Source organism: Toxotes jaculatrix, chromosome 9, assembly GCF_017976425.1.
Source record: "Toxotes jaculatrix isolate fToxJac2 chromosome 9, fToxJac2.pri, whole genome shotgun sequence".
NCBI lineage: Eukaryota > Metazoa > Chordata > Actinopteri > Toxotidae > Toxotes > Toxotes jaculatrix.
The window spans coordinates 3,435,289-3,458,227 of NC_054402.1; the positions used below are offsets into that span (position 1 = coordinate 3,435,289).

At 42.3% G+C, this 22,939-nt stretch overlaps 3 protein-coding genes across 3 annotated transcripts; 2 read left to right on the forward strand and 1 right to left on the reverse strand.

Annotated features, from left to right (window-relative positions):
* The first annotated feature begins 987 nt into the window (after window positions 1-987).
* LOC121187081 (extracellular calcium-sensing receptor-like) lies at window positions 988-4,496 on the forward strand. Its single transcript, XM_041046179.1, has 8 exons — window positions 988-1,269; window positions 1,405-1,491; window positions 1,740-2,009; window positions 2,151-2,357; window positions 2,455-2,730; window positions 3,052-3,279; window positions 3,388-3,511; window positions 3,586-4,496. The coding sequence occupies exons 1-8, from the start codon at window positions 1,003-1,005 to the stop codon at window positions 4,494-4,496; spliced, it is 2,370 nt and encodes a 789-aa protein (XP_040902113.1). The 5' UTR covers window positions 988-1,002.
* A 2,014-nt stretch (window positions 4,497-6,510) lies between these two features.
* LOC121187261 (extracellular calcium-sensing receptor-like) lies at window positions 6,511-22,611 on the forward strand. The gene is made up of 14 exons (XM_041046435.1): window positions 6,511-6,792; window positions 6,954-7,040; window positions 7,289-7,558; window positions 7,696-7,902; window positions 8,000-8,275; window positions 8,421-8,648; window positions 8,757-8,880; window positions 8,955-9,148; window positions 18,518-18,604; window positions 19,361-19,564; window positions 19,679-19,954; window positions 20,807-21,031; window positions 21,129-21,252; window positions 21,698-22,611. The coding sequence occupies exons 1-14, from the start codon at window positions 6,526-6,528 to the stop codon at window positions 22,609-22,611; spliced, it is 3,483 nt and encodes a 1,160-aa protein (XP_040902369.1). The 5' UTR covers window positions 6,511-6,525.
* Window positions 10,710-14,652, reverse strand: LOC121186936 (extracellular calcium-sensing receptor-like). The gene is made up of 8 exons (XM_041045864.1): window positions 14,546-14,652; window positions 13,919-14,213; window positions 13,524-13,813; window positions 12,976-13,271; window positions 12,253-12,458; window positions 11,897-12,118; window positions 11,695-11,818; window positions 10,710-11,614 (listed from the first exon to the last, which is right to left on the reverse strand). The coding sequence occupies exons 1-8, from the start codon at window positions 14,650-14,652 to the stop codon at window positions 10,710-10,712; spliced, it is 2,445 nt and encodes an 814-aa protein (XP_040901798.1).
* Window positions 22,612-22,939: the final 328 nt, after the last annotated feature.

A 22,939-nucleotide genomic window follows, 5' to 3' on the forward strand; every position in this document is an offset into this window, starting at 1 on the left:
GGCTGATTCGGAGTATTGCATTGTTCTTGGTTTACAAAGTGTAATTTATACCATGTCAAAATTTGCGTATAACCCGATGTATTTGGGGAAAAAAAACGTAGGAAAATTGTTGCTCATCTGATTTTGCTGCATTAATCTAATCAATCAGTCTAATCTAAACCATTAATATTTCGATCCATGAACATTTAGTACAATATTGCTAATGTCCTGTTGATACAATATAATATGACAGAAATGACAATAGATTTAATGACCTAGCCCCTGATAAGCAGAAGAAAATGGATGGATGAATGGAAAATTTGAAGCTGTGGCTTCTTAATATTAGGCCCTCCCTGCCTCCACATCACTTCCCACAAAGGACGGTGTAAGAGATTAAACAAACAGTGACGTAAATGGGTGAAGGGGGTGACATAGTCGTGTGTATAAAATTAAGTGACTGTGCAAAAGGATAAGAAAAAAGGGGAGTAGGGCAGTTATGGAGTCATTTGTTAGCACACATTTGCTTTTGAGTGTCTTGATTTTGTTCACTTCCTCTGTGTTTTCATCTCTTTCCTTGTCTTGTACATTACGGAGAAACTTTCATCTTAATGGGTTGCACCAGCCTGGTGATGTGGTTCTGGGTGGACTGTTTGAAGCCCACTACACACCTGTTTACCCTGAGCTCTCCTTCACCTCAGAGCCAAATCAACCAAGTTGTGAAGGGTAAGTTTCACACACATACAGCAGGAAACAGTGCAAATTATTTTTACTTTTAATGTTTTTAGTTTTAATGTTGTCATCAGTTGAAATGTGAGTGTTCATGAAAGGGATCAAGATATTTTTACTGTATAAATTGCAGGTGTTATATTATAATATTTTGACATGAAGAAAATGATTTCTGCTGCTCCATACATTTGTGCCAAGTTGTCACAGTTGACATTTCACACATTCACTCATATCACTCATATTTGTTAATGGAGACATTTCTGTTCTAGCTTTGATCCTCCAGGGTTCAGGCATGTGATGACCATGGCCTTTGCTATTGATGAGATCAACAGAAACTCCAACCTGCTACCTAATGTGACTCTGGGATACAGTTTGTATGATAGCTGTGCTTCACTTGGAATTTCATTACGTGCTTCATTATCACTGGCCAGTGGCCGAGAGGAGCAGTTTCTTCTGGATGAGACCTGTGAGGGGGCCCCTCCAGTGCTGGGGATTGTGGGTGATTCATACTCAACATTTACAATTGCCATGTCAAGTGTGATAGGATTATACAAACTGCCCATTGTAAGTTTCTCATTTTCTATTTTTTCCCATTTGCCATCAGAGAATGATTTTGATGTGTTCTATTTTAGAGAAATCTGAATTATTCGAACTTTGCTAGTAATGAATCCCCCTTGTGCACACCCATGTCTCTCACAGGTGAGTTACTTTGCCACGTGTCCCTGTCTGAGTGATCGGCAACGTTTTCCATCCTTCTTCAGAACAATCCCAAGTGACACTTTCCAGGTAAACTCAAGCAGCAAAAAGAGAACTTAATATAAATATTCACATACATTATGTACTACTACAAAGAGTGCAGCTGTGTAGTTCCACTGACTCTCTTGCTGAGAGTCTGATTGCCTTTTACTTATGAAAATATGTTCTTTACATGTCGTTAATGAATCTATCTGAATCTGAAAAAGTTACAGAAAGATTTTCTGTGCAAGAATATTCCAGCATGCACACATTTGCTTCTAAATGATCTACTTATTTAGGTGAGCGCCATGATTCAGATTCTAAAACGTTTTGGCTGGACTTGGGTGGGCCTTCTGATCAGTGATGATGATTATGGACTCCACGCTGCCCGATCCTTCCAGTCTGACCTGGGTCCATCTGGTGCAGGTTGTCTGGCCTACACAGAGGTTTTACCCTGGGGTGACAACCCAGCTGAATTGAGGAGAATTGTAGGTGTGATGAAGAAATCCACAGCTCGTGTGGTCATTGTGTTTGCACATGAGGGTCACATGATTGACCTCATGGAGGAGGTAAGAATTAAATGATATTCATTTAGGAGAAGAAAGTGATTGAGGTATAATATTTTCTACCTGGCATAATTTCTTTAAATTCTTTGTTGCCCAAGATAATTTGATAAAATATGTAAATATCTAACATAATACAATGTACAGGTGGTGAGGCAGAATGTGACAGGCCTGCAGTGGATGGCCAGTGAAGCCTGGAGCGCAGTTGCTGTGCTCCAGACCCCCCACCTCATGCCGTATTTGGGTGGCACACTGAGCATTGCCATCCGTCGAGGAGAAATACCAGGGCTCAGGGAATTCCTCTTTAAAATACGTCCTGACCTACACCACAACAATAGCCATGGAAATAACCTGGTAAGAGTTTAACCTTGTAATCTGATCTGCCTTTTATAAAAAATAATATATTGTATATTGTCATTGTTTATAAAACAAACTTTTGAATGTATTTCAGGTAAATCAGTTTTGGGAACACACATTTCAGTGTAGATTTGCACCACCTCCAGCTGGTTGGGTGGAGGCTGGGGGAGCATTATGCACTGGACAGGAAGATTTACATAATGTGGAGAGTGAGTTGTTGAATGTGTCAGAATTCAGACCAGAGTACAACATATACAAGGCTGTGTATGCTCTGGCATATGCCCTGGATAACATGCTGCAGTGTGAGCCAGGTAGAGGGCCTTTCAGCGGGCACAGCTGTGGTACTTTGCAAAGACTGGAGCCCTGGCAGGTGTGATATCAAGTTACACTCCACCTGTTTTGAATTTTACACCCTGTACTGCATCACAAAGTGCCAAGAAGTTTCCCATCGTAGAAAATACTACAGTATTATGTATAGTAGCAGTACATTTTATAATAACATACTCTAGCAGGATCATTTTTGTACTGTGGAAATGCAAATGTGCAACTGCTTTGATCAGATTCAGAAGATCAGATGCTTAATTTTTGCATGTACATAATTGGATTGGTATAACAGGCTGATGAACTGCACTTTCTTGATAGCCTGTCAGACCACTGATGTGTTTCTTTGCCTTCTCTCACTCATTTGTAGCTTGTACATTATTTGCAAGAAGTCAGCTTCATGACATCATTTGGTGATCAAGTGTCATTTGATGAGAATGGTGATGCTTTACCAATCTATGATATAATGAACTGGCAGTGGCTCCGTGATGGAAAAATACAAGTTCAGACTGTGGGTGAGGTAAAGAAGTCAGTCTCTGGAGGTGAAGAACTCACTCTTAATGAAGACAAAATCTTCTGGAACTTTGAATCTAAAAAGGTGCTGCTGCTTTTTCAGAATCTTTTCCCTCGTTTGGTTTGTTGATAACTCATTGTCGCAGTGTAAAAGAGAATAAAATAAAACAGATAATTATTTCTCTCCTTACAGCCACCTCAGTCCGTGTGCAGTGAGAGCTGTCCTCCAGGGACTCGTGTGGCCAGAAAGAAAGGGGAACCTGAGTGCTGTTTTGACTGCATCCCTTGTTCTGAGGGAAAGATCAGCAATAGAACTGGTGGGTGTTCAATTTGAACTGATGTACTCTGAAAACATAAAATATGTATCTCAACAACTGTCCTGTTTTCATAGACTCCATGGAGTGCACCAGTTGTCCAGAGGATTTCTGGTCCAGTCCCCAGCGTGACCACTGTGTTCCTAAGAAAACAGAGTTCCTCTCCTACCATGAGCCTCTGGGTATCTGTTTGATGACAACCTCCTTGCTGGGCACATTTATCTGTGCTGTTGTCCTGGGCATCTTCAGCCATCATCACAGCACACCCATTGTACGTGCCAACAACTCTGAACTGAGTTTCTTGCTTCTGGTGTCACTTAAACTATGTTTCCTCTGCTCACTGCTGTTTATCGGTCGTCCCAGACTGTGGACATGCCAGCTGAGACATGCAGCATTTGGAATCAGCTTTGTCCTTTGTGTCTCATGTATCCTGGTTAAAACCATGGTGGTTCTGGCTGTGTTCAAGGCCTCCAAGCCAGGAGGTGGAGCAAGTCTGAAGTGGTTTGGTGCTGTGCAGCAGAGAGGGACAGTTCTGGTTCTCACTTCTGTTCAAGCAGCAATTTGCACTGCCTGGCTTGTGTCTTCCTCACCAACTCCTCATAAAAACACTCAGTACCACAATGACAAGATAATTTATGAATGTGTAGTTGGCTCCATCATTGGTTTTGCAGTTTTACTTGGTTATATTGGTTTACTGGCTATCCTCAGCTTCCTGTTAGCATTTCTAGCAAGGAACCTTCCAGACAACTTCAATGAGGCCAAACTCATAACTTTCAGCATGCTGATCTTCTGTGCTGTGTGGGTGGCCTTTGTCCCTGCTTATGTCAACTCCCCAGGCAAATATGCAGATGCAGTGGAGGTATTTGCCATCCTGGCCTCCAGTTTTGGCCTCTTGGTGGCACTGTTTGGACCCAAGTGTTACATAATCCTGCTGAGACCAGAGAGGAACACAAAGAAAGCCATCATGGGCCGAGGCACCTCAAAGTAATAAAGCATCACTTCGGTTCATCACCAGTCTTTTATTTTAGTTTATTGCAGCATCAACCTGCTCATCAGGTTCTCGTTACATACAGTCATACTCCTGAGAAGTTGCAAAACAAAACCACTGGGGGGGGGGGGGGGCACAGACAGCATCCAGAGACTTCCTCTCAGCAACTTCAGTTACATGGAAGTGTTCCTCTTGTTTGCGGGGAAAACTTTACATAGTGGGGGACTTTCAGGAGCTTCTGAGTTTCCAAACTACTGGCCCAGTTTCTTTTTCCTTGGGCAACTCCAGAAAAGGAAGGAGTGCAGCGCTTGTCCAAGGGGGCAGTTTTAGAGCCAAAGCTCTGCACTGAGCTGAACTAAACCATAGTTCAACCACAGCTTCAACTCATTCAACAATCCTGGCCCTGCCCCAGAAAGAGAGATGACACCCCACATCTTTAAAGACAGCTTTGCACACTAAGGCCCCTGCCTTCACCTGCCAACTAGCAACACACTCAAACACTTACATGACCCCAACCAGGGCTCATGGGAGTAGGCCTAACCGGCAAGTTTCCTTCTCAGGTCCGAGGTTCCCCAAAGAGTGGCTGACCTCTGGTGGTGATTCTGGGTGGATGGGAAAACAAATGCATTACAACCTATGGAACAATTTCCTGTAATCACAGTCATTCCCCAGAACAATGAGGAATGAGTTCCTGGGAATCTGAGTAATTTAAATCACCTTGAACAATTATGTTTTTATTTTAACTTTTGCATTTTAAGATTGTGCAAGAACTCGGAAATGTACTGACTGAAGAAATACAGGAAATATTAAATAATAAAAGGAAAAATTGGTGTTTTTGTAATGTTTGAGAAATGAAGACCATTGTAGTTATAATTATTTGTAAAAATGGTGGCCACTCACCCCTAAATTAGCGACGTCAGAGGAGAGTTTGGCATGCTGCTACCATCTAGTGGACATGCTCATGGCTGATTCGGAGTATTGCATTGTTGCTGTTTTAGTTGGTTTACAAAGTGTAATTTATACCATGCCAAAATTTTCTCTCCTAGTAAGAACGGTTGTCTAAAAAAATTAAACGGAATGATGCTGACACTGACTTGTGTAAAACAGTGCATTTGGGCTATTTAAGACCTGAACAAAAACATGTAAGAAGCTGATTTTTGCTCATCTAATTTCACTGCATTCATCTAATCAATCAGTCTAATCTAAACCATTAACATTCGATCCATGAACATTTAGTACAATATTGCTAATGTCTTCTTGATACGATATAATACGACAGAAATGACAATAAATTTAATGACCTAGCCCCTGATAAGCAGAAGAAAATGGATGGATGAATGGAAAATTTGAAGCTGTGGCTTCTTAATATTAGGCCCTCCCTGCCTCCACATCACTTCCCACAAAGGACGGTGTAAGAGATTAAACAAACAGTGACGTAAATTGGGTGAAGGGGGTGACATAGTCGTGTGTATAAAATTAAGTGACTGTGCAAAAGGATAAGAAAAAAGGGGAGTAGGGCAGTTATGGAGTCATTTGTTAGCACACATTTGCTTTTGAGTGTCTTGATTTTGTTCACTTCCTCTGTGTTTTCATCTCTTTCCTTGTCTTGTAAATTACGGAGAAACTTTCATCTTAATGGGTTGCACCAGCCTGGTGATGTGGTTCTGGGTGGACTGTTTGAAGCCCACTACACACCTGTTTACCCTGAGCTCTCCTTCACCTCAGAGCCAAATCAACCAAGTTGTGAAGGGTAAGTTTCACACACATACAGCAGGAAACAGTGCAAATTATTTTTACTTTTAATGTTTTTAGTTTTAATGTTGTCATCAGTTGAAATGTGAGTGTTCATGAAAGGGATCAAGATATTTTTACTGTATAAATTGTGGGTTTATTAACATTTTGACATGAAGAAAATGATTTCTGCTGCTCCATACATTTGTGCCAAGTTGTCACAGTTGACATATCATATGTTATTTGTTAATGGAGACATTTCTGTTCTAGCTTTGATCCTCCAGGGTTCAGGCATGTGATGACCATGGCCTTTGCTATTGATGAGATCAACAGAAACTCCAACCTGCTACCTAATGTGACTCTGGGATACAGTTTGTATGATAACTGTGCTTCACTTGGAATTTCATTACGTGCTTCATTATCACTGGCCAGTGGCCGAGAGGAGCAGTTTCTTCTGGATGAGACCTGTGAGGGGGCCCCTCCAGTGCTGGGGATTGTGGGTGATTGTTACTCAACATTTACAATTGCCATGTCAAGTGTGATAGGATTATACAAACTGCCCATTGTAAGTTTCTCATTTTCTATTTTTTCCCATTTGCCATCAGAGAATGATTTTGATTTGTTCTGCTTTAGCGAAATTCCATAATTGATTATTCAAAGTTTGCTGAAGAGTCAACTACACTGCTAGTAATGAATCCCCCTTGTGCACACCCATGTCTCTCACAGGTGAGTTACTTTGCCACGTGTCCCTGTCTGAGTGATCGGCAACGTTTTCCATCCTTCTTCAGAACAATCCCAAGTGACACTTTCCAGGTAGACTCAAGCAGCAAAAAGAGAACTTAATATAAATATTCACATACATTATGTACTACTACAAACAGTGCAGCTGTGTAGTTCCACTGACTCTCTTGCTGAGAGTCTGATTGCCTTTTACTTATGAAAATATGTTCTTTACATGTCGTTAATGAATCTATCTGAATTTGAAAAAGTTACAGAAAGATTTTCTGTGCAAGAATATTCCAGCATGCACACATTTGCTTCTAAATGATCTACTTATTTAGGTGCGTGCCATGATTCAGATTCTAAAACGTTTTGGCTGGACTTGGGTGGGCCTTCTGATCAGTGATGATGATTATGGACTCCACGCTGCCCGATCCTTCCAGTCTGACCTGGGTCCATCTGGTGGAGGTTGTCTAGCCTACACAGAGGTTTTGCCCTGGGGTGACAACCCAACTGAACTAAGGAGAATTGTACATGTGATGAAGAAATCCACAGCTCGTGTGGTCATTGTGTTTGCACATGAGGGTCACATGATTGACCTCATGGAGGAGGTGAGAATTAAATGATATTCATTTAGGAGAAGAAAGTGATTGAGGTATAATATTTTCTACCTGGCATAATTTCTTTAAATCCTTTGTTGCCCAAGATAATTTGATAAAATATGTAAATAACCTAATACAATGTACAGGTGGTGAGGCAGAATGTGACAGGCCTGCAGTGGATGGCCAGTGAAGCCTGGACCACAGTTGCTGTGCTCCAGACCCCCCACCTCATGCCGTATTTGGGTGGCACACTGAGCATTGCCATCCGTCGAGGAGAAATACCAGGGCTCAGGGAATTCCTCTTTAAAATACGTCCTGACCTACACCACAACAATAGCCATGGAAATAACCTGGTAAGAGTTTAACCTTGTAATCTGATCTGCCTTTTATAAGAAATAATATATTGTATATTGTCATTGTTTATAAAACAAACTTTTGAATATGTTTCAGGTAAATCAGTTTTGGGAACACACATTTCAGTGTAGATTTGCACCACCTCCAGCTGGTTGGGTGGAAGCTGGTGGAGCATTATGCACTGGACAGGAAGATCTACATAATGTGGAGAGCGAGTTGTTGAATGTGTCAGAATTCAGACCAGAGTACAACGTATATAAGGCTGTGTATGCTCTGGCATATGCCCTTGATGACATGCTGCAGTGTGAGCCAGGTAGAGGGCCTTTCAGCGGGAACAGCTGTGGTACTTTGCAAAGACTGGAGCATTGGCAGGTGTGATATCAAGTTACACTCCACCTGTTTTGAATTGTACACCCTGCACATAATTGGATTGGTATAACAGGCTGATGAACTGCACTTTCTTGATAGCCTGTCAGACCACTGATGTGTTTCTTTGCCTTCTCTCACTTATTTGCAGCTTGTACATTATTTGCAAGAAGTCAGCTTCATGACATCATTTGGTGATCAAGTGTCATTTGATGAGAATGGTGATGCTTTACCAATCTATGATATAATGAACTGGCAGTGGCTCCGTGATGGAAAAATACAAGTTCAGACTGTGGGTGAGGTAAAGAAGTCAGTCTCTGGAGGTGAAGAACTCACTCTTAATGAAGACAAAATCTTCTGGAACTTTGAATCTAAAAAGGTGCTGCTGCTTTTTCAGAATCTTTTCCCTTGTTTGGTTTGTTGATAACTCGTTGTCGCAGTGTAAAAGAGAATAAAATAAAACAGATAATTATTTCTCTCCCTACAGCCACCTCAGTCAGTGTGCAGTGAGAGCTGTCCTCCAGGGACTCGTGTGGCCAGAAAGAAGGGGGAACCTGAGTGCTGTTTTGACTGCATCCCTTGTTCTGAGGGAAAGATCAGCAATAGAACTGGTGGGTGTTCAGTTTGAACTGATATACTCTGGAAACATAAAATATGTATCTCAACAACTGTCCTGTTTTCATAGACTCCATGGAGTGCACCAGTTGTCCAGAGGATTTCTGGTCCAGTCCCCAGCGTGACCACTGTGTTCCTAAGAAAACAGAGTTCCTCTCCTACCATGAGCCTCTGGGTATCTGCTTGATGACAACCTCCTTGCTGGGCACATTTATCTGTGCTGTTGTCCTGGGCATCTTCACCCATTATCGCAGAACACCCATGGTGCGAGCCAACAATTCTGAACTCAGTTTCCTGCTCTTGTTGTCACTTAAACTATGTTTCCTCTGCTCACTGCTGTTTATCGGTCGTCCCAGACTGTGGACATGTCAGCTGAGACATGCAGCATTTGGGATCAGCTTTGTCCTTTGTGTCTCATGTATCCTGGTTAAAACCATGGTGGTTCTGGCTGTGTTCAAGGCCTCCAAGCCAGGAGGTGGAGCCAGTCTGAAGTGGTTTGGTGCTGTGCAGCAGAGAGGGACAGTTCTGGTTCTCACTTCTATCCAGGCAGCAATCTGCACTGTCTGGCTTTTGTCTTCCTCACCAACTCCTCATAAAAACACTGATTATCACAATGACAAGATAGTTTATGAATGTGTTGTAGGATCCATCGTTGGTTTTGCAGTGTTACTGGGCTATATTGGTTTACTGGCGATCCTCAGCTTCCTGTTAGCATTTCTGGCAAGGAACCTTCCAGACAATTTCAATGAGGCCAAACTCATAACTTTCAGCATGCTGATCTTCTGTGCTGTGTGGGTGGCCTTTGTTCCCGCATATGTCAACTCTCCAGGTAAATATGCAGATGCAGTGGAGGTATTTGCCATCCTGGCCTCCAGTTTTGGCCTCTTGGTGGCACTGTTTGGACCCAAGTGCTACATAATCTTGCTGAGACCAGAGAGGAACACAAAGAAAGCCATCATGGGTCGAGGCACCTCAAAGTAATAAACCATCACTTCGGTTCATCACCAGTTTTTTATTTTGGTCTAATGCAGCATCAACCTCTTGTTCTCAGGGAAAACTTCAACACAGTGGTGGACTGTCAGAAGCTTGTGAATTTCCACACTTCACGCTCAGCACCTTTCATTCTGGTCAACTCCAGTAAAGGATGGAGTGAAGCCCTTGACCATGGCAGTTACTTTAGAGCTAAATCTCTGCATTGAGCTGGACCCTTACATATCTATTTGGTTCAGCTTTAAGTCTTCCAGAAACCCTGGCCCCAGAGAGGTGACGCCCCACATCCTTAAAGCCAATTTTTGTAGACTGCCTTAAGCACACTAAGGCCCTGCCCTTCACCTGCAATACACTCAAACACTTATATGGGCCTATCCAGGCCCCATGGGAGTAGGCCTTGCAAGCAACCCCAAGCTGGGATTTCTTAAATCCTCATATTTTACCCGTGCTGCAGATAAGCTCCTCTGAAAATGTTTTTGGTGACGTGGCAGGAAAGAGTTTGCAAACACTGGGGCAATGCAGTTGATGGCAATGTAAGCAGATTTTTTACTATATGTAATATGCTATGACGTACACTGTTTCTTTTTTTAAATGTTGAGACAGAACTCATGTTTTTGTTACGTATTTTAACTTTATTTTCTTTTATATTTTCAGCTCATGTTGAAAACCCGGAATTAGAAGGACATTCACAAAATAACATTACAATTTTAAACATTTCAAAATATAATTATAATATTCAAATGAAGTAGGTCAGGGACTTTGTTGACTGCCTTAAATGTGCACACTATAAGCTCTTATATGATGCCATCTTTACTAGTTCCAAACCTAACATGTACTAAGATTGATTTTTGTTCATTAAATGTTTCTTGGTGTTCTTCTCTGGCTTAAACAATATGATGAAACACTTTGGAGCAAATATACACAGAATTAGTCCAAAACTGGAGGCAAGAATAGCAAATATTTCCACAGCTACGGTGAATTTCCCCGGAGAGCTGACATATGCTGGGATGAAGGTGATCCAGACTGCACAGAATATCAGCATGCTGAAGGTGATAAGCTTGGCTTCGTTAAAATTATCAGGCAGTTTCCGAGCTAGGACAGCTAACACAAAGCAAAAGACAGCCAGGAGGCCTATGTACCCGAGCACAGCCCAGAACCCAATAGCTGAACCTAAGGCACACTCCAGGATGATTCTCTCCTTGTATGTGGTCAGGTTTTTCACTGGAAAAGGGGGACTAACAACCAACCATATAGTACATATTAAAACTTGAATAAATGTGAAGGACACTACAGTCATTCTTTGCTGTGGAGGACCAAACCATTTCATCACATTACTGCCTGGAAGTGTAGCTTTGAAGGCCATTAATACCACTATAGTCTTCCCAAGAACACAAGAGATGCAGAGGACGAAGGTGATGCCAAATGCTGTGTGTCGCAGCATGCAGGACCACTCAGAGGGTGCTCCCAGGAAAGTTAGGGAACATAAAAAACATAGAGCCAGTGAGAAGAGCAGCAGGAAGCTCAGTTCAGAGTTGTTGGCCCTGACAATAGGGGACATCCTGTGGTGAAAGAACACAGCCGCTGTTATAATGGCTAGACAGGCACCACCAACTGAGAATGCAGCCAGGATGATTCCGAGGGTCTCGTCCAAGGAAAGAAACTCCACAGGCTTGGGGAAACAAGTGTTTCTCTCTGCATTAGGCCAGGACTCCTCAGAGCAAGGGAAACAATCAGAGGAATCTGAAAAAAAAGGAAAAAGGACTTTTAGCTGTCCATACATTTGATGTTGTGGATGTGCAAGAAAAAACATCTTATTTTACCTGTAGTATTGCTAATCTCTCCCTCAGGACATGGTATACAGTCATAACAGCAGATGGGTTTTCCTTTCTGCAGCACTTTACGAGTTCCTGGAGGACAGCTGTCAGAGCACACTGACACAGGCACCTGTCACATAAATACAGATAAAGTCACACGTGCACTATTGTTACACAGCTGTTTACATGTTAAATTATTGCTTCTCACTTGTGTACTACCCTCCACCCAGGTAAGGCTCTTGCTGATGTGAAATTCCTGACCCGCTGGCAGAGATGCATCGTAGTGCCCTACTGTCACCAGCTCAATGCTGCCACTCTCACGTTTTTGCCAGTTGACGAGCTCATATGTAGCCACAGGATCCCCATTGATATCAAATGACACATCATAACCATTTTGGGAAAAATTGACTTTCTTCAGCTCAGTAAGAACCTGTGAGGATGAAATAATGTAAGACAGTGAGGAGAGAAAGGAAATAATATAAAATAAAATAAAATTTTCATGTTATAAAATGTAAATTACAGTTAAAAATGCATTGGGGTGCTGACTTATGTGTTTCAGCTGACCTGTTTAGATTCTATCCTGGTGAGTTTGTCGCACTGAGTTGTAGAATTTCTTTTCTGACACACTGCATTGTGAATGGCATGTGCTACTGCATAAACAGCCTTGTACACCATGTTAGTAATTCGGAGCTGAGATGTGTCGGTGTACGGGTTCTGGAGTGTCTGTATGTCTTCAGTTCCATCACACACGCTCTTGTCTGTGGCTGCACCTAGAAACACAGAGAAGGTGCAGGTGTTTTTTTTTTAGCCTGACAATGATAGTACATCATTATTCCTTCATATGGGTTTGTGTCTCTGTTATGCATTTACCTGTAAAACATGCTTATTTTTCATGATGTTTCAAAACACTGTTTTGAAGACATGTCTTTATATATTTTCTCTTAAACAGATGTATTTTCATTGTATTCATTTTTTATCTTTATGTTTACCAAATGAGCCACACTCATGAAAAGTGTTCACAGATTTTCCTTTGAGCATCAACTGACTTTACCTGTTTGAATGTGTTTAAAATAAATTTCTAACTCTCAGTCTAACAGCCTAATTAGATCTACATACACAGTGTGAATGACACGTGCTAGTAAATAGAATTTTTGCTTGGTGGCCTGGAGACTGTGTGTGTGTGCTTGCTGTTCAGGACTTCATTCTTAGAACTGTGAAAGCACTAGTTCATACAAAGGTCCCAACTCTGAGTATCACCTATGTTAAAAATCAGCAGAACTTTCTCACTTTTGTTCAACCTGCAGTTGAATGAATCCTCCCAGAACTCAGTCAACATCTGGGATGCAGCCACTTTAGCGGGGAATAGATCCAGCAGGAAGTCTCTCAGACCTGGGATGACAGATTGCTGAATGCCAAATCCAATGGCTCCGGCACTGAAAGTGAACCTCCGCATTTCTGGGTCAGTTACCCAGGACTCACTGCCTATCCACTGGCGAGGTGGGAGAGGCTCCCGTAACAGCTCCTCAAACAGGATCCTCATGTCCCCAACGGCTGCAAATGCCACGACAACCATTGATGTGGACCTGCAGAGACATCAAACAAACATGAGAAATACAGTGTTTTTGGTCCATTCAATGTACTATGACTATTTTTTATTTAATATGAAAGAAATAAACACAATGAAAAGATAATGAATTGCCAGTTTGCCACTAATAGAAATCAATGATCTTCCTCTAAATCTTCTAATCTTCTATTCTGCGACATATTTGTGTGGTTTCTGTGCAGCAGGTCAGTGTCAACACAAGGAACACAAGCACAATCAGGGATTCAGAAACCTGCGGATTACATCAGCCACTCTCTGGATCTTGCTGCGTGGGTGGGTCCGATAGAAAGATTCGGAGTATTCAACACAGATCCCCTCTTTGCGCGCTGCGTCCAGAAAAGACGCCATGCCATTATTCCCATAGTCCGAATCGGACCGGACAGCACCTATCCAAGTCCAGCCAAAGTGTTTGACCAGTTTGGCCAGTGCACCGGCCTGGAACTGGTCACTGGGGATGGTTCTGAAGAAACTCGGGTACTGCTGCTTGTTGGACAAGCATGCACAGGTGGCAAAGTGGCTCACCTGAAACAAACCAACACAGAGCAATGTGTCAAAGACAGGATAAAAAGAAGAAGAACAGCACTGGCCTATTTTCAACACCGTTTAGCAGAAATGCAAAATATTTACTTGAGGAATGTTAAAGGGTCCGAAGACGCGCGACATGCTGATGGATGGTGTGGACCCAGACTCACCAACGATAGCCACCACGATACCAGATTGCGAGCAATTGTCTCCGGTGTAAAAGACCGGGTCCAAGCCATTTGAAAGCTGGAATGCCACGTGCACCGCCATGGGCGCTGAGGCGCACGAGTCGTGGATCTGATAACCGAGCCTGATGCCCGGCAGCAGCTTGCTGCTGTTGTTTATCTCCTCGATAGCGAACACCATTGCGCGTGAGAAGCGCAGCTCACGAGAGTCGAGGCTGCACATAGACACTCATATTACTGCTGGAATTTACATATGATGAGAACCATTCACAGTTTTTACAGAATACACACAATAAATAACTGCAGTTCATACTTATTGACAATAACTGATAGAATCACAAGTAGAAACACAAAAACGTAAAGGAGCAAATACTGATTTGATTCTTAATGTAATATAAATAAATAAATTGTTCTTTCATATTTCTAAGTTTTCAATACTGCACAGAAAACCTTACATGAAGATTGTAAGCACATCATTCAGCTTAAAACATTTCTTTCCCCACACTGTTTAACATTCTTTCATCCCCCTTTTCTCCCTCTTACTAACCTCCCTGTGCATCTTAGTGGCTCAGGCATGGTGGTGTAGTTATGAATCACTGTGTCTATGTAGTTGTGTAAGGAGAAAACACCCCCAATAACGTAGTCACCATCCATAGAGAATGCAGGTAGACGAGCAGTACCCTGCAGCTTACATTTCACAGATGAACCCTCAGGACTGACCACAGCACCAAACCTAGCTACTGGAAGCCCAACCTTTTGTTTCAGATCATCCCCAGAACCATTCAAAACAACAGCTAAGTTCAGCCCTAACAAACCCAGGGCCAGTCTCAGGACAATAAACAGAGCTGACATCTCCACCCCCCGAAGTGTCTGCATGTGGGCATAAGTGTGTTTTCACTGCTTTAAATAGCTTTTCAGTAGGAGCTTTGCTCCTTTTACTTTACGTCAGCTTAGTATTCATCAGAGAGATGACATGGCCTTACACTGTAATGTTTGTTTAAGTTTTTTAGTTCTTTGAGCTGCATATACTGTATTGCCTCCACTAAGTGACCCTGTTTCTTTTCTGTAAAATTACCATTGCAAACATCAGATATCTCCCTTTTTTTCCTTTCCTGCACACTTTTACTTGCCTGGTTTTAGCTCATGTTACAGTTAAACGTCCGTACACTTAATGGATGCTTGGGATTGTGATAAAAGTAATGTCTAGTAAAATCTATAATGATGCAATGATTAAAGTGTCCTGTGAGCTCCCTTTAAAGTTCTGTTGTTTCATAATCTGACTAACTGCAAATAAGTAGAGTTCAACAGCTTACAATATTTGGTTGATGTATATTTTATTGATTTATTATTGCTTCATTAGTCCGAACTGCAGTACTGTTCTCTTTATGGAGCGAGCGTGATCACTGAACCACAGGGGGCCCGCTGGAGGTGATCCTGATACTGGCTCTGACTAGTGTTGACAGGGGCCAGGGAGTCCAGTGTGCAGGGATAGCAGAAGGTGTATGGAGCCTACCACACAGGTAGGGGGCGCTAGAGGGGGCAATAACTTTAGATGGCTGCACAGAACAGGAAGTTGCATATAGTGAAGCGCGAGCGACCTGAGCAGGTGATTGCAAACAGTCCTACATGTTGAGATACGGGTCTCCAAAATGAATATTAGCCGACAGCATTTGGCTACTCCACCTTTAGGGACTAATCCCGTCTCGTTTGAAGAATGAAGCACGACCCCAGAACAAGATAAAACTGTTCATAAAATCCCTGCTGTGAAAGCTACGGGTGAACTGGAGCCAGGTGTGCAGGCCGAGAACGCGCGCAAAGCGCTCAGCTCCGTGGCCCAAGGCGGGAATAGGACCAGAAAGCACATCAGACTTTCCACAGCCCTGTAAAACGTTTAAAATGAGATTTAATTTGTTTCGGTGTGTTCAAACTCCCGACGGAGAGCGGATACTCTTGTGTGGCTATTTCTGTGCTGGAGTTCGGGAGTGAAGGCGGTAAAGTCAGAAGCTTGTCCAAAATGGCGGGGACTGCGGCGCCAGGTGGAGGAGACGCGGCGGCGACTAGAAGAGTCACGGCTGGAGTGGGATCCACTGGATCGGATGGAAGCAGGATTACAGGGGCATCGCCGCCATGGACCAGGGCCTCATCCATCAAGGACACGCGGAGGTTAGAGTTAAAGGAGATGGTTCGGAGTGGAGCCATGAACCGGGACTGAGACCGGCTGTAACACCATGGCGGAGGGCGATCGGGCCACCGGGACATCGACGCTGGAGAACTGCATATAGGAAATATGCTTTACCTGAGCAGCAGGTATGGACTGAAAGTTGTCTCTCAGCTGATCCTGTTCTCAAAATTCTGATTTCAGGCGATGGATGTCTTCCCTTAACTGTGAGTAAGTTTGCACTACACGCAGTCATTATAGTTAAACCCAGCTAAATAGTTGAACAATTAACAAAACAGGAAAATGGAAAACTTAAAACAAGGTAATGCTGCAGTAGGGGACAGTGGCGTTATCAGAGGTGGTGTTATGCTTTCATGAATGTAGCTGCAGAAGTTTTTATAACAACTCAGAAATCTATGCCCCGTGACTGAAATCCTTTATCCAGTTAAAAGATATGGTTTAAATGACCAAGATCTAAAATGAATCAGAAACAGTGTGGCCTAAAATAAAAAGTGGTTAAGCGTCAAATTGCAACAGAGCAAAGCTTGACCACAGGTGTTTCCTAACCTTAACTACCGTGTATTATTCTCACCATGATGGCAAATACCCCATAATGGGCTCTTTGTTAGTTATGAACACTTGCAGCAACTGCTGCAAACAGCCTGGATACCAAACAGGCCTCGTGAGCTCAGGCCAAGCAGAAAGGAGGCCTGGGATTCCTCACTCCTCTCTGCCAGTACTCATTCTGAAAACCTGAAGGAATAGCCTTTGCAGTCATTTTGAAGATGTCGCAGCAAAGAGGCCATCAGGCCATTTGGAGCGGTAATAACAGGGTGTGGTTGAAGAAGAGTCTTTTTTTCTCTTTCTTTTTTCTGTCCCAGCTTATACACTTTCACATGCTGTTACACACTTTGGTCTCTGAGACATTTATAGGCCCTCTCTGTCGTCTCTTAAGGTGTCTCAGCATATTGATTTAAATTTTACAGAACCGAATTACAGTTGTTTTTAACAAGAATGTTCTTTTTGTTGTAACTGTGCTGTTTTCAAAAAAAAAGGACTAAAGGTAATTTACAAAACATGTTATTTGTATATGTTGTTAATGTGGTTCATTGTTAAATCTGAAATATGTTGCATACAAATGATCAGGTTCTTTTTACCATATGTATTTATGTAATCTTGACACTCTCCCTCTTCTACACAATCCAAATGAGAAAGTCTGTCTATGGTGTCCTGCCCACATTTCAGGCCATGCCCTGATGGGTGGTATGAAAGATTAAACAATGACGAAAAGGACACAAAGAGGATGACATAGCCCTGCATATAAAAATAAGTAACCATGCATGACAATCAGAAACAGGGGTGAAGGGAGGAGGACAGTTATGGGGGCATTTTTTGACATATACTTACTCTTTTGTGTCTGCATGATCTTGCTTTTGTTCTCCTCTACTTTTTTCTTCTCTGTATCTTCCTCTCTTTCTTCCTCTTGTAAATTGCGGAGGCATTTTCATCTCAATGGGTTGAATAAGGCAGGGGATGTGATTATAGGTGGGTTGTTTGAGGTCCATTACACCTCAGTCTTCCCTGAGTGGACATTCACTTCAGAGCCACGCCAGCCCACCTGCACAGGGTAAGTCTCGCATCCACACAAAAAGCTAATAAGATCTTTGCTGAATGTTCTTGTCTTGTCAGATCAGAGTCTTAAAACTATTAAGAACATGAAAGATCTGTGCTGACATATATGTCAGGTATTGTTATATAGGTCGGATATTTCTACACGTTCAAAATGCACCAATAAAAAGTAGCACATATTAATAGAGAATGTTTTGATAATGTGATTATGTGGGTAAAACTGTTGTGTTTTTGTGTTCTTACAGTATTTATAATGGTTAATAGTAACAATTTTGTGTTTTAGCTTTGACACTCAAGGGTTCAGACATGCCATGACGATGGTCTTTGCTGTTGAGGAGATTAACAGAAGCTCCAGACTGCTACCTAACGTAACTCTGGGATACAGTTTATATGACAACTGTGGTGCACTTGTTATTGGATTTCGTTCTGCTTTGGTTCTGGCCAGTGGTCAAGAGGAACAGTTTCTGCTTCAGGAGAACTGTATGGGGACCCCTCCAGTTGTGGGGATTGTGGGTGACTCCTACTCAACATTTTCTATTGCCACCTCCAATGTGTTAGGTTTATTCCGATTGCCTATGGTGAGCTTTCATTTCCTCTGTGCTTTTGATAGGCTGTTTATTTCATAATAAGTGCTGAGAAGTTGTTGAAAAGGGGCAGTTATAATAAATGGGTCTATCGACCTGCATGAGTTACTGTACACAACCTGTGCTCACACTGTATGTCTCTTTTCAGGTGAGTCATTTTGCCACATGTTCCTGCCTGAGTAATCGGCAGCGGTTTCCATCCTTCTTTAGAACAATCCCAAGTGATGCTTTCCAGGTGAAGCTATAAGGAAAATATTAACTGCGTGATGTTTTATAGCAAACCTTGTGAATAAGTCTTCTCACTTTTGAGCTTGGGGCATGAGGAAACATGCTTTGTGCATCAATACTGAAACTATATAAAATGAGATCATTATGCTGAATCATCTCTGATTCTCCTGCAAATCTTACAATAACTAAAACAAAGTTTTCTGCCCTCATAGGTGCGTGCTATGATTCAGATTTTAAAGAGGTTCGGCTGGACGTGGGTCGGCCTTCTTGTCAGTGATGACGACTATGGGCTACATGTTGCCCGATCCTTTCAGTCTGACTTGGCTCAGACCGGCGGAGGTTGTCTGGCCTACACTGAGATTTTGCCTTGGGGCAATGACCCAGCTGAACTTAGGAGAATTGTGGACGTGATGAAGAAATCAACAGCGCGTGTGGTCATGGTGTTTGCACATGAAATCCACATTTATCAACTAATGGAGGAGGTTGGGATCAAAATACTGTGTCATTTATGAATATGTTTTTTAAAAAGTGTGATTTTTCTGTTATAAACTGTCGAGCTGACAAAATGTGGTTTAGTATCGGTGATTGGCAGTACATTTTTCGTGGTCGTGTGTTCTCAGAGTGAGAGGGGCTCGTTCACAAAATGCAGTAATTGTTTTCTCTCCCTGCTGCTATAGGAAAAGAAAGACAAGTGAAGTGAGTTGAGTGCACACAACAAAGATGTCTGAAAAAAACCCCATTTATTTTATGATTCAATAAACAGGTGGTGAGGCAGAATGTAACAGGCCTGCAGTGGATGGCCAGTGAAGCCTGGACATCGGTTGATGTGCTCCAGACGCCGGACTTCATGCCGTACCTGCGTGGCACATTGGGCATTGCCATCCGTCGAGGGGAAATAGCAGGATTTAAGGACTTCCTGCTAAGAATACACCCTGACCAACACCACAACAACTATGGAAATAGTATTGTGAGACTTTAATCTTACAATCTGATCTATAATTGCAGCATGTATTTTGCAATGTGTATTTTATTTTGTTAATTTGTTTTGTTAATACTGAATGTTTCTTTTTTTGCATTTCAGGTAAATCAGTTTTGGGAAGATATATTTCAGTGTAGATTTGCTCCACCTCCTGCAGGTTGGGTGGAGGCTGGGGGAGCACTATGCACTGGACAGGAGGATCTACATAATGTGGAGAGTGAGTTGTTTGATGTCTCAAACCTCAGGCCAGAGTATAATGTGTATAAGGCTGTGTATGCTCTGGCATATGCCCTTGATGACATGCTGCGCTGTGTGCCAGGAAGAGGGCCTTTCATCGGGCACACTTGTGCCAGTTTGCAAAGACTGGAGCCCTGGCAGGTGTGATATCAGTTTACAATCCATCTGTTTATGTTTTCAAACACACTTGAGGTACTTATTGAATGTAGTTTATCAGAAAGCATGTAAGCAACCCTCCTCCTCTGTTTTCTACATTTAAAGAGTGACTTAAACTCTCCTGAAAATCTTGTTTGCAGACCTGCAGCAGTTTATCTTTTCACGAGACTGCAGTGTAGTACAGTGTGGGCACAAGGGCTGAGGTCGAAGAGTCATAGAAATGTCCTTTCCTAACCACTTTTCCTTGACCATGATGGAAATAATCATGCGATCAATGAAAGACGTGAAGGAGAATTCATAAAGACTTAGAAAAAGATAATTGCAGTGCCAAGAGAATCCATCTGCACTTACATCAGGCTACGTGCCTATGTGGTAGCATATGTTATGTCATGCACTTTAAATGTTGCTGCTGCAAGGAACTGTGGGACATTATGTCCTTTTCTGTCATAAAGGATAGTGTACCTGAAGGTACCTAAAGGAGATGAAAAAGGAAGCATTGAAGCAAATTCGAGCAGCTCTTATCACTGCTGTCGCTTAGATGCTTCTGGGTAATTTCACTTCGGAGCCTTTCTAAGACATTTCGACAGCAGCGCTGCACACTGTGTGTGTGTCACGTTAATTCTGGGTGTGGTTACAGCTTCAACAGAGAAGAGCACACTTGAGACAGACATTTTAAACATGACAATTTCAGTAAAGCTTGAGCAAAGAATACATAAAAATAATAAACAAAATACAACAAAACAAATGACATCTGCACCTGATCAGGTACATATTTGGATGGAGTCATTTACATTGTGTTACTTTACTTATGTATTGTTTTCTGTCGCCCACTTCAAGCTGGTGTATTATTTGGATAGAGTAAACTTCACCACATCATTTGGGGATCAAGTGTCGTTTGATGTGAATGGCGATGCCTTACCGATATATGACGTCATGAACTGGCTGTGGCTCCCTGATGGCACAACAAAGATTCAGAATGTGGGTGAAGTTAAAGAGTCAGCTAAAGGTGGAGAACTCACACTTCATGAGGACAAAATTTTCTGGAGCTTTGAATCTAAACAGGTTATTTCAGCTTATCTGATTTTACTGATTTCCCCCCCCCCCTCAAATAACAGCATCAAATGCTTTAGAACAATGATAACTCTTGCAATCCCCACAGCCACCCAGGTCAATTTGCAGTGAGAGTTGCCCACCAGGTACTCGCATGGCCAGGAAGAAGGGGCAGCCTGTGTGCTGTTTTGACTGCATCCCATGTTCTGAGGGAAAAATCAGCAATGAGACAGGTTGGTATCAAGTGTGACATAATGTAATTTTTCACTTTGTAATTAATATCTAGTTTGGAGGTGAGCGTGATCACACTCTTGTTGTGGCAATAGAGACTCCCGTGTCTTTGTTGCTGCGAAAAACTCCTTGATGCTTGATAGAAAAGAAACATCTGGCAGGACTGCATGTGTATTAGAGGTGACACACGGCTATATACAATACATCCAAGTTAATAATCAGAGCTGACAAAGAAAAGGACTGCAGAACATAGAAAACTGGCCATTCCAAAAATGCAGGATAATATCTATCCTTTGTAACATAATGTATCTTTAAAGCAATGAGCCTGGTTTGTGTTCATTTTAAAATACTCTAGGTTTCCTTTAAAATATATATAATATAGATATTTACATTTTAACATATAAAATGCATGGTATTAACATTTAACATTTTTCCTCTTTTTGTCAGACTCCATGGAGTGCACCAGTTGCCCAGAGGATTTCTGGTCCAGTCCCCAGCGTGACCACTGTGTTCCTAAGAAAACCGAGTTCCTCTCCTACCATGAGCCTCTGGGTATCTGTTTGACAGCTGCCTCATTACTGGGAACATTTATCTGTGCTGCTGTCTTGGGCATCTTCATCTATCATCGCAGCACACCCATGGTGCGTGCCAACAATTCTGAACTTAGTTTCCTGCTCTTGATGTCACTTAAACTATGTTTCCTCTGTTCACTGTTGTTTATTGGTCGACCCAAACTGTGGACATGCCAGCTGAGACATGCAGCATTTGGAATCAGCTTTGTACTTTGCGTCTCATGTATCCTGGTTAAAACCATGGTGGTTCTGGCTGTGTTCAAGGCCTCCAAGCCAGGAGGTGGAGCCAGTCTGAAGTGGTTTGGTGCTGTGCAGCAGAGAGGGACAGTTGTGGTTCTCACTTCTGTTCAAGCAGCAATCTGCACTGCTTGGCTCACCACTGCCTCGCCAATGCCTCATAAAAACACGCAGTATCACAATGACAAGATAGTTTATGAGTGTGTAGTTGGCTCCACAGTTGGTTTTGCAGTGTTACTGGGATATATTGGCTTTCTGGCTATTCTTAGCTTCATGTTAGCATTTCTAGCAAGGAACCTTCCAGACAACTTCAATGAGGCCAAACTCATAACTTTCAGCATGCTGATCTTCTGTGCTGTGTGGGTGGCCTTTGTCCCTGCTTATGTCAACTCTCCAGGTAAATATGCAGATGCAGTGGAGGTATTTGCCATCCTGGCCTCCAGTTTTGGCCTCTTGGTGGCACTGTTTGGACCCAAGTGTTACATAATCCTGCTGAAACCAGAGAGGAACACAAAGAAAGCCATCATGGGTCGAGCAACCCCAAAGACATAAAGCAGCACTTATGATGTAACATTTAAGATCTGCTTGTAACTGATCTGCATCCACATATGAAAGTAACTTTCTAACTTTAAAACTATCTTTACATAAATGAAAAAAGCAGAACAAAACAAGAAGCAATAAAGCTATTATCAAGGTGATCCACTGAGTTTTTCATTATTACATTTTTTCCCTGATCATTTACTTTTTCCTGAGATTTAAAAGACACATAAGATGTGTTAACCTGTCTGGCACCGTGAGGTAGTTAAATGCAAACTTTTGACAGTTAAGGGTCACTGGAGGAAAATTAATGAATTCTGCTAATTCTACAGCTTGTTTTCTG

Bases quoted from the DNA above. Each gene is read 5' to 3' on its own strand.
- LOC121187081 (XM_041046179.1), top strand. From the start codon at position 1,003: ATGACCATGGCCTTTGCTATTGATGAGATCAACAGAAACTCCAACCTG. The intron at 2,731-3,051 runs GTGTGATATCAA...ACTCATTTGTAG, and splicing joins AAAGACTGGAGCCCTGGCAG to CTTGTACATTATTTGCAAGA. The intron at 3,512-3,585 runs GTGGGTGTTCAA...CTGTTTTCATAG, and splicing joins AAAGATCAGCAATAGAACTG to ACTCCATGGAGTGCACCAGT.
- LOC121187261 (XM_041046435.1), top strand. From the start codon at position 6,526: ATGACCATGGCCTTTGCTATTGATGAGATCAACAGAAACTCCAACCTG. The intron at 8,649-8,756 runs GTGCTGCTGCTT...CTCTCCCTACAG, and splicing joins GGAACTTTGAATCTAAAAAG to CCACCTCAGTCAGTGTGCAG. The intron at 9,149-18,517 runs GTGCGAGCCAAC...GTCTCTTTTCAG, and splicing joins ATTATCGCAGAACACCCATG to GTGAGTCATTTTGCCACATG.
- LOC121186936 (XM_041045864.1), bottom strand. From the start codon at position 14,652: ATGGATGGTGACTACGTTATTGGGGGTGTTTTCTCCTTACACAACTAC. The intron at 14,214-14,545 runs GTTAGTAAGAGG...GTCTATGTGCAG, and splicing joins CCACTAAGATGCACAGGGAG to CCTCGACTCTCGTGAGCTGC. The intron at 12,119-12,252 runs GTCAGCTGAAAC...TCATCCTCACAG, and splicing joins CCAGGATAGAATCTAAACAG to GTTCTTACTGAGCTGAAGAA.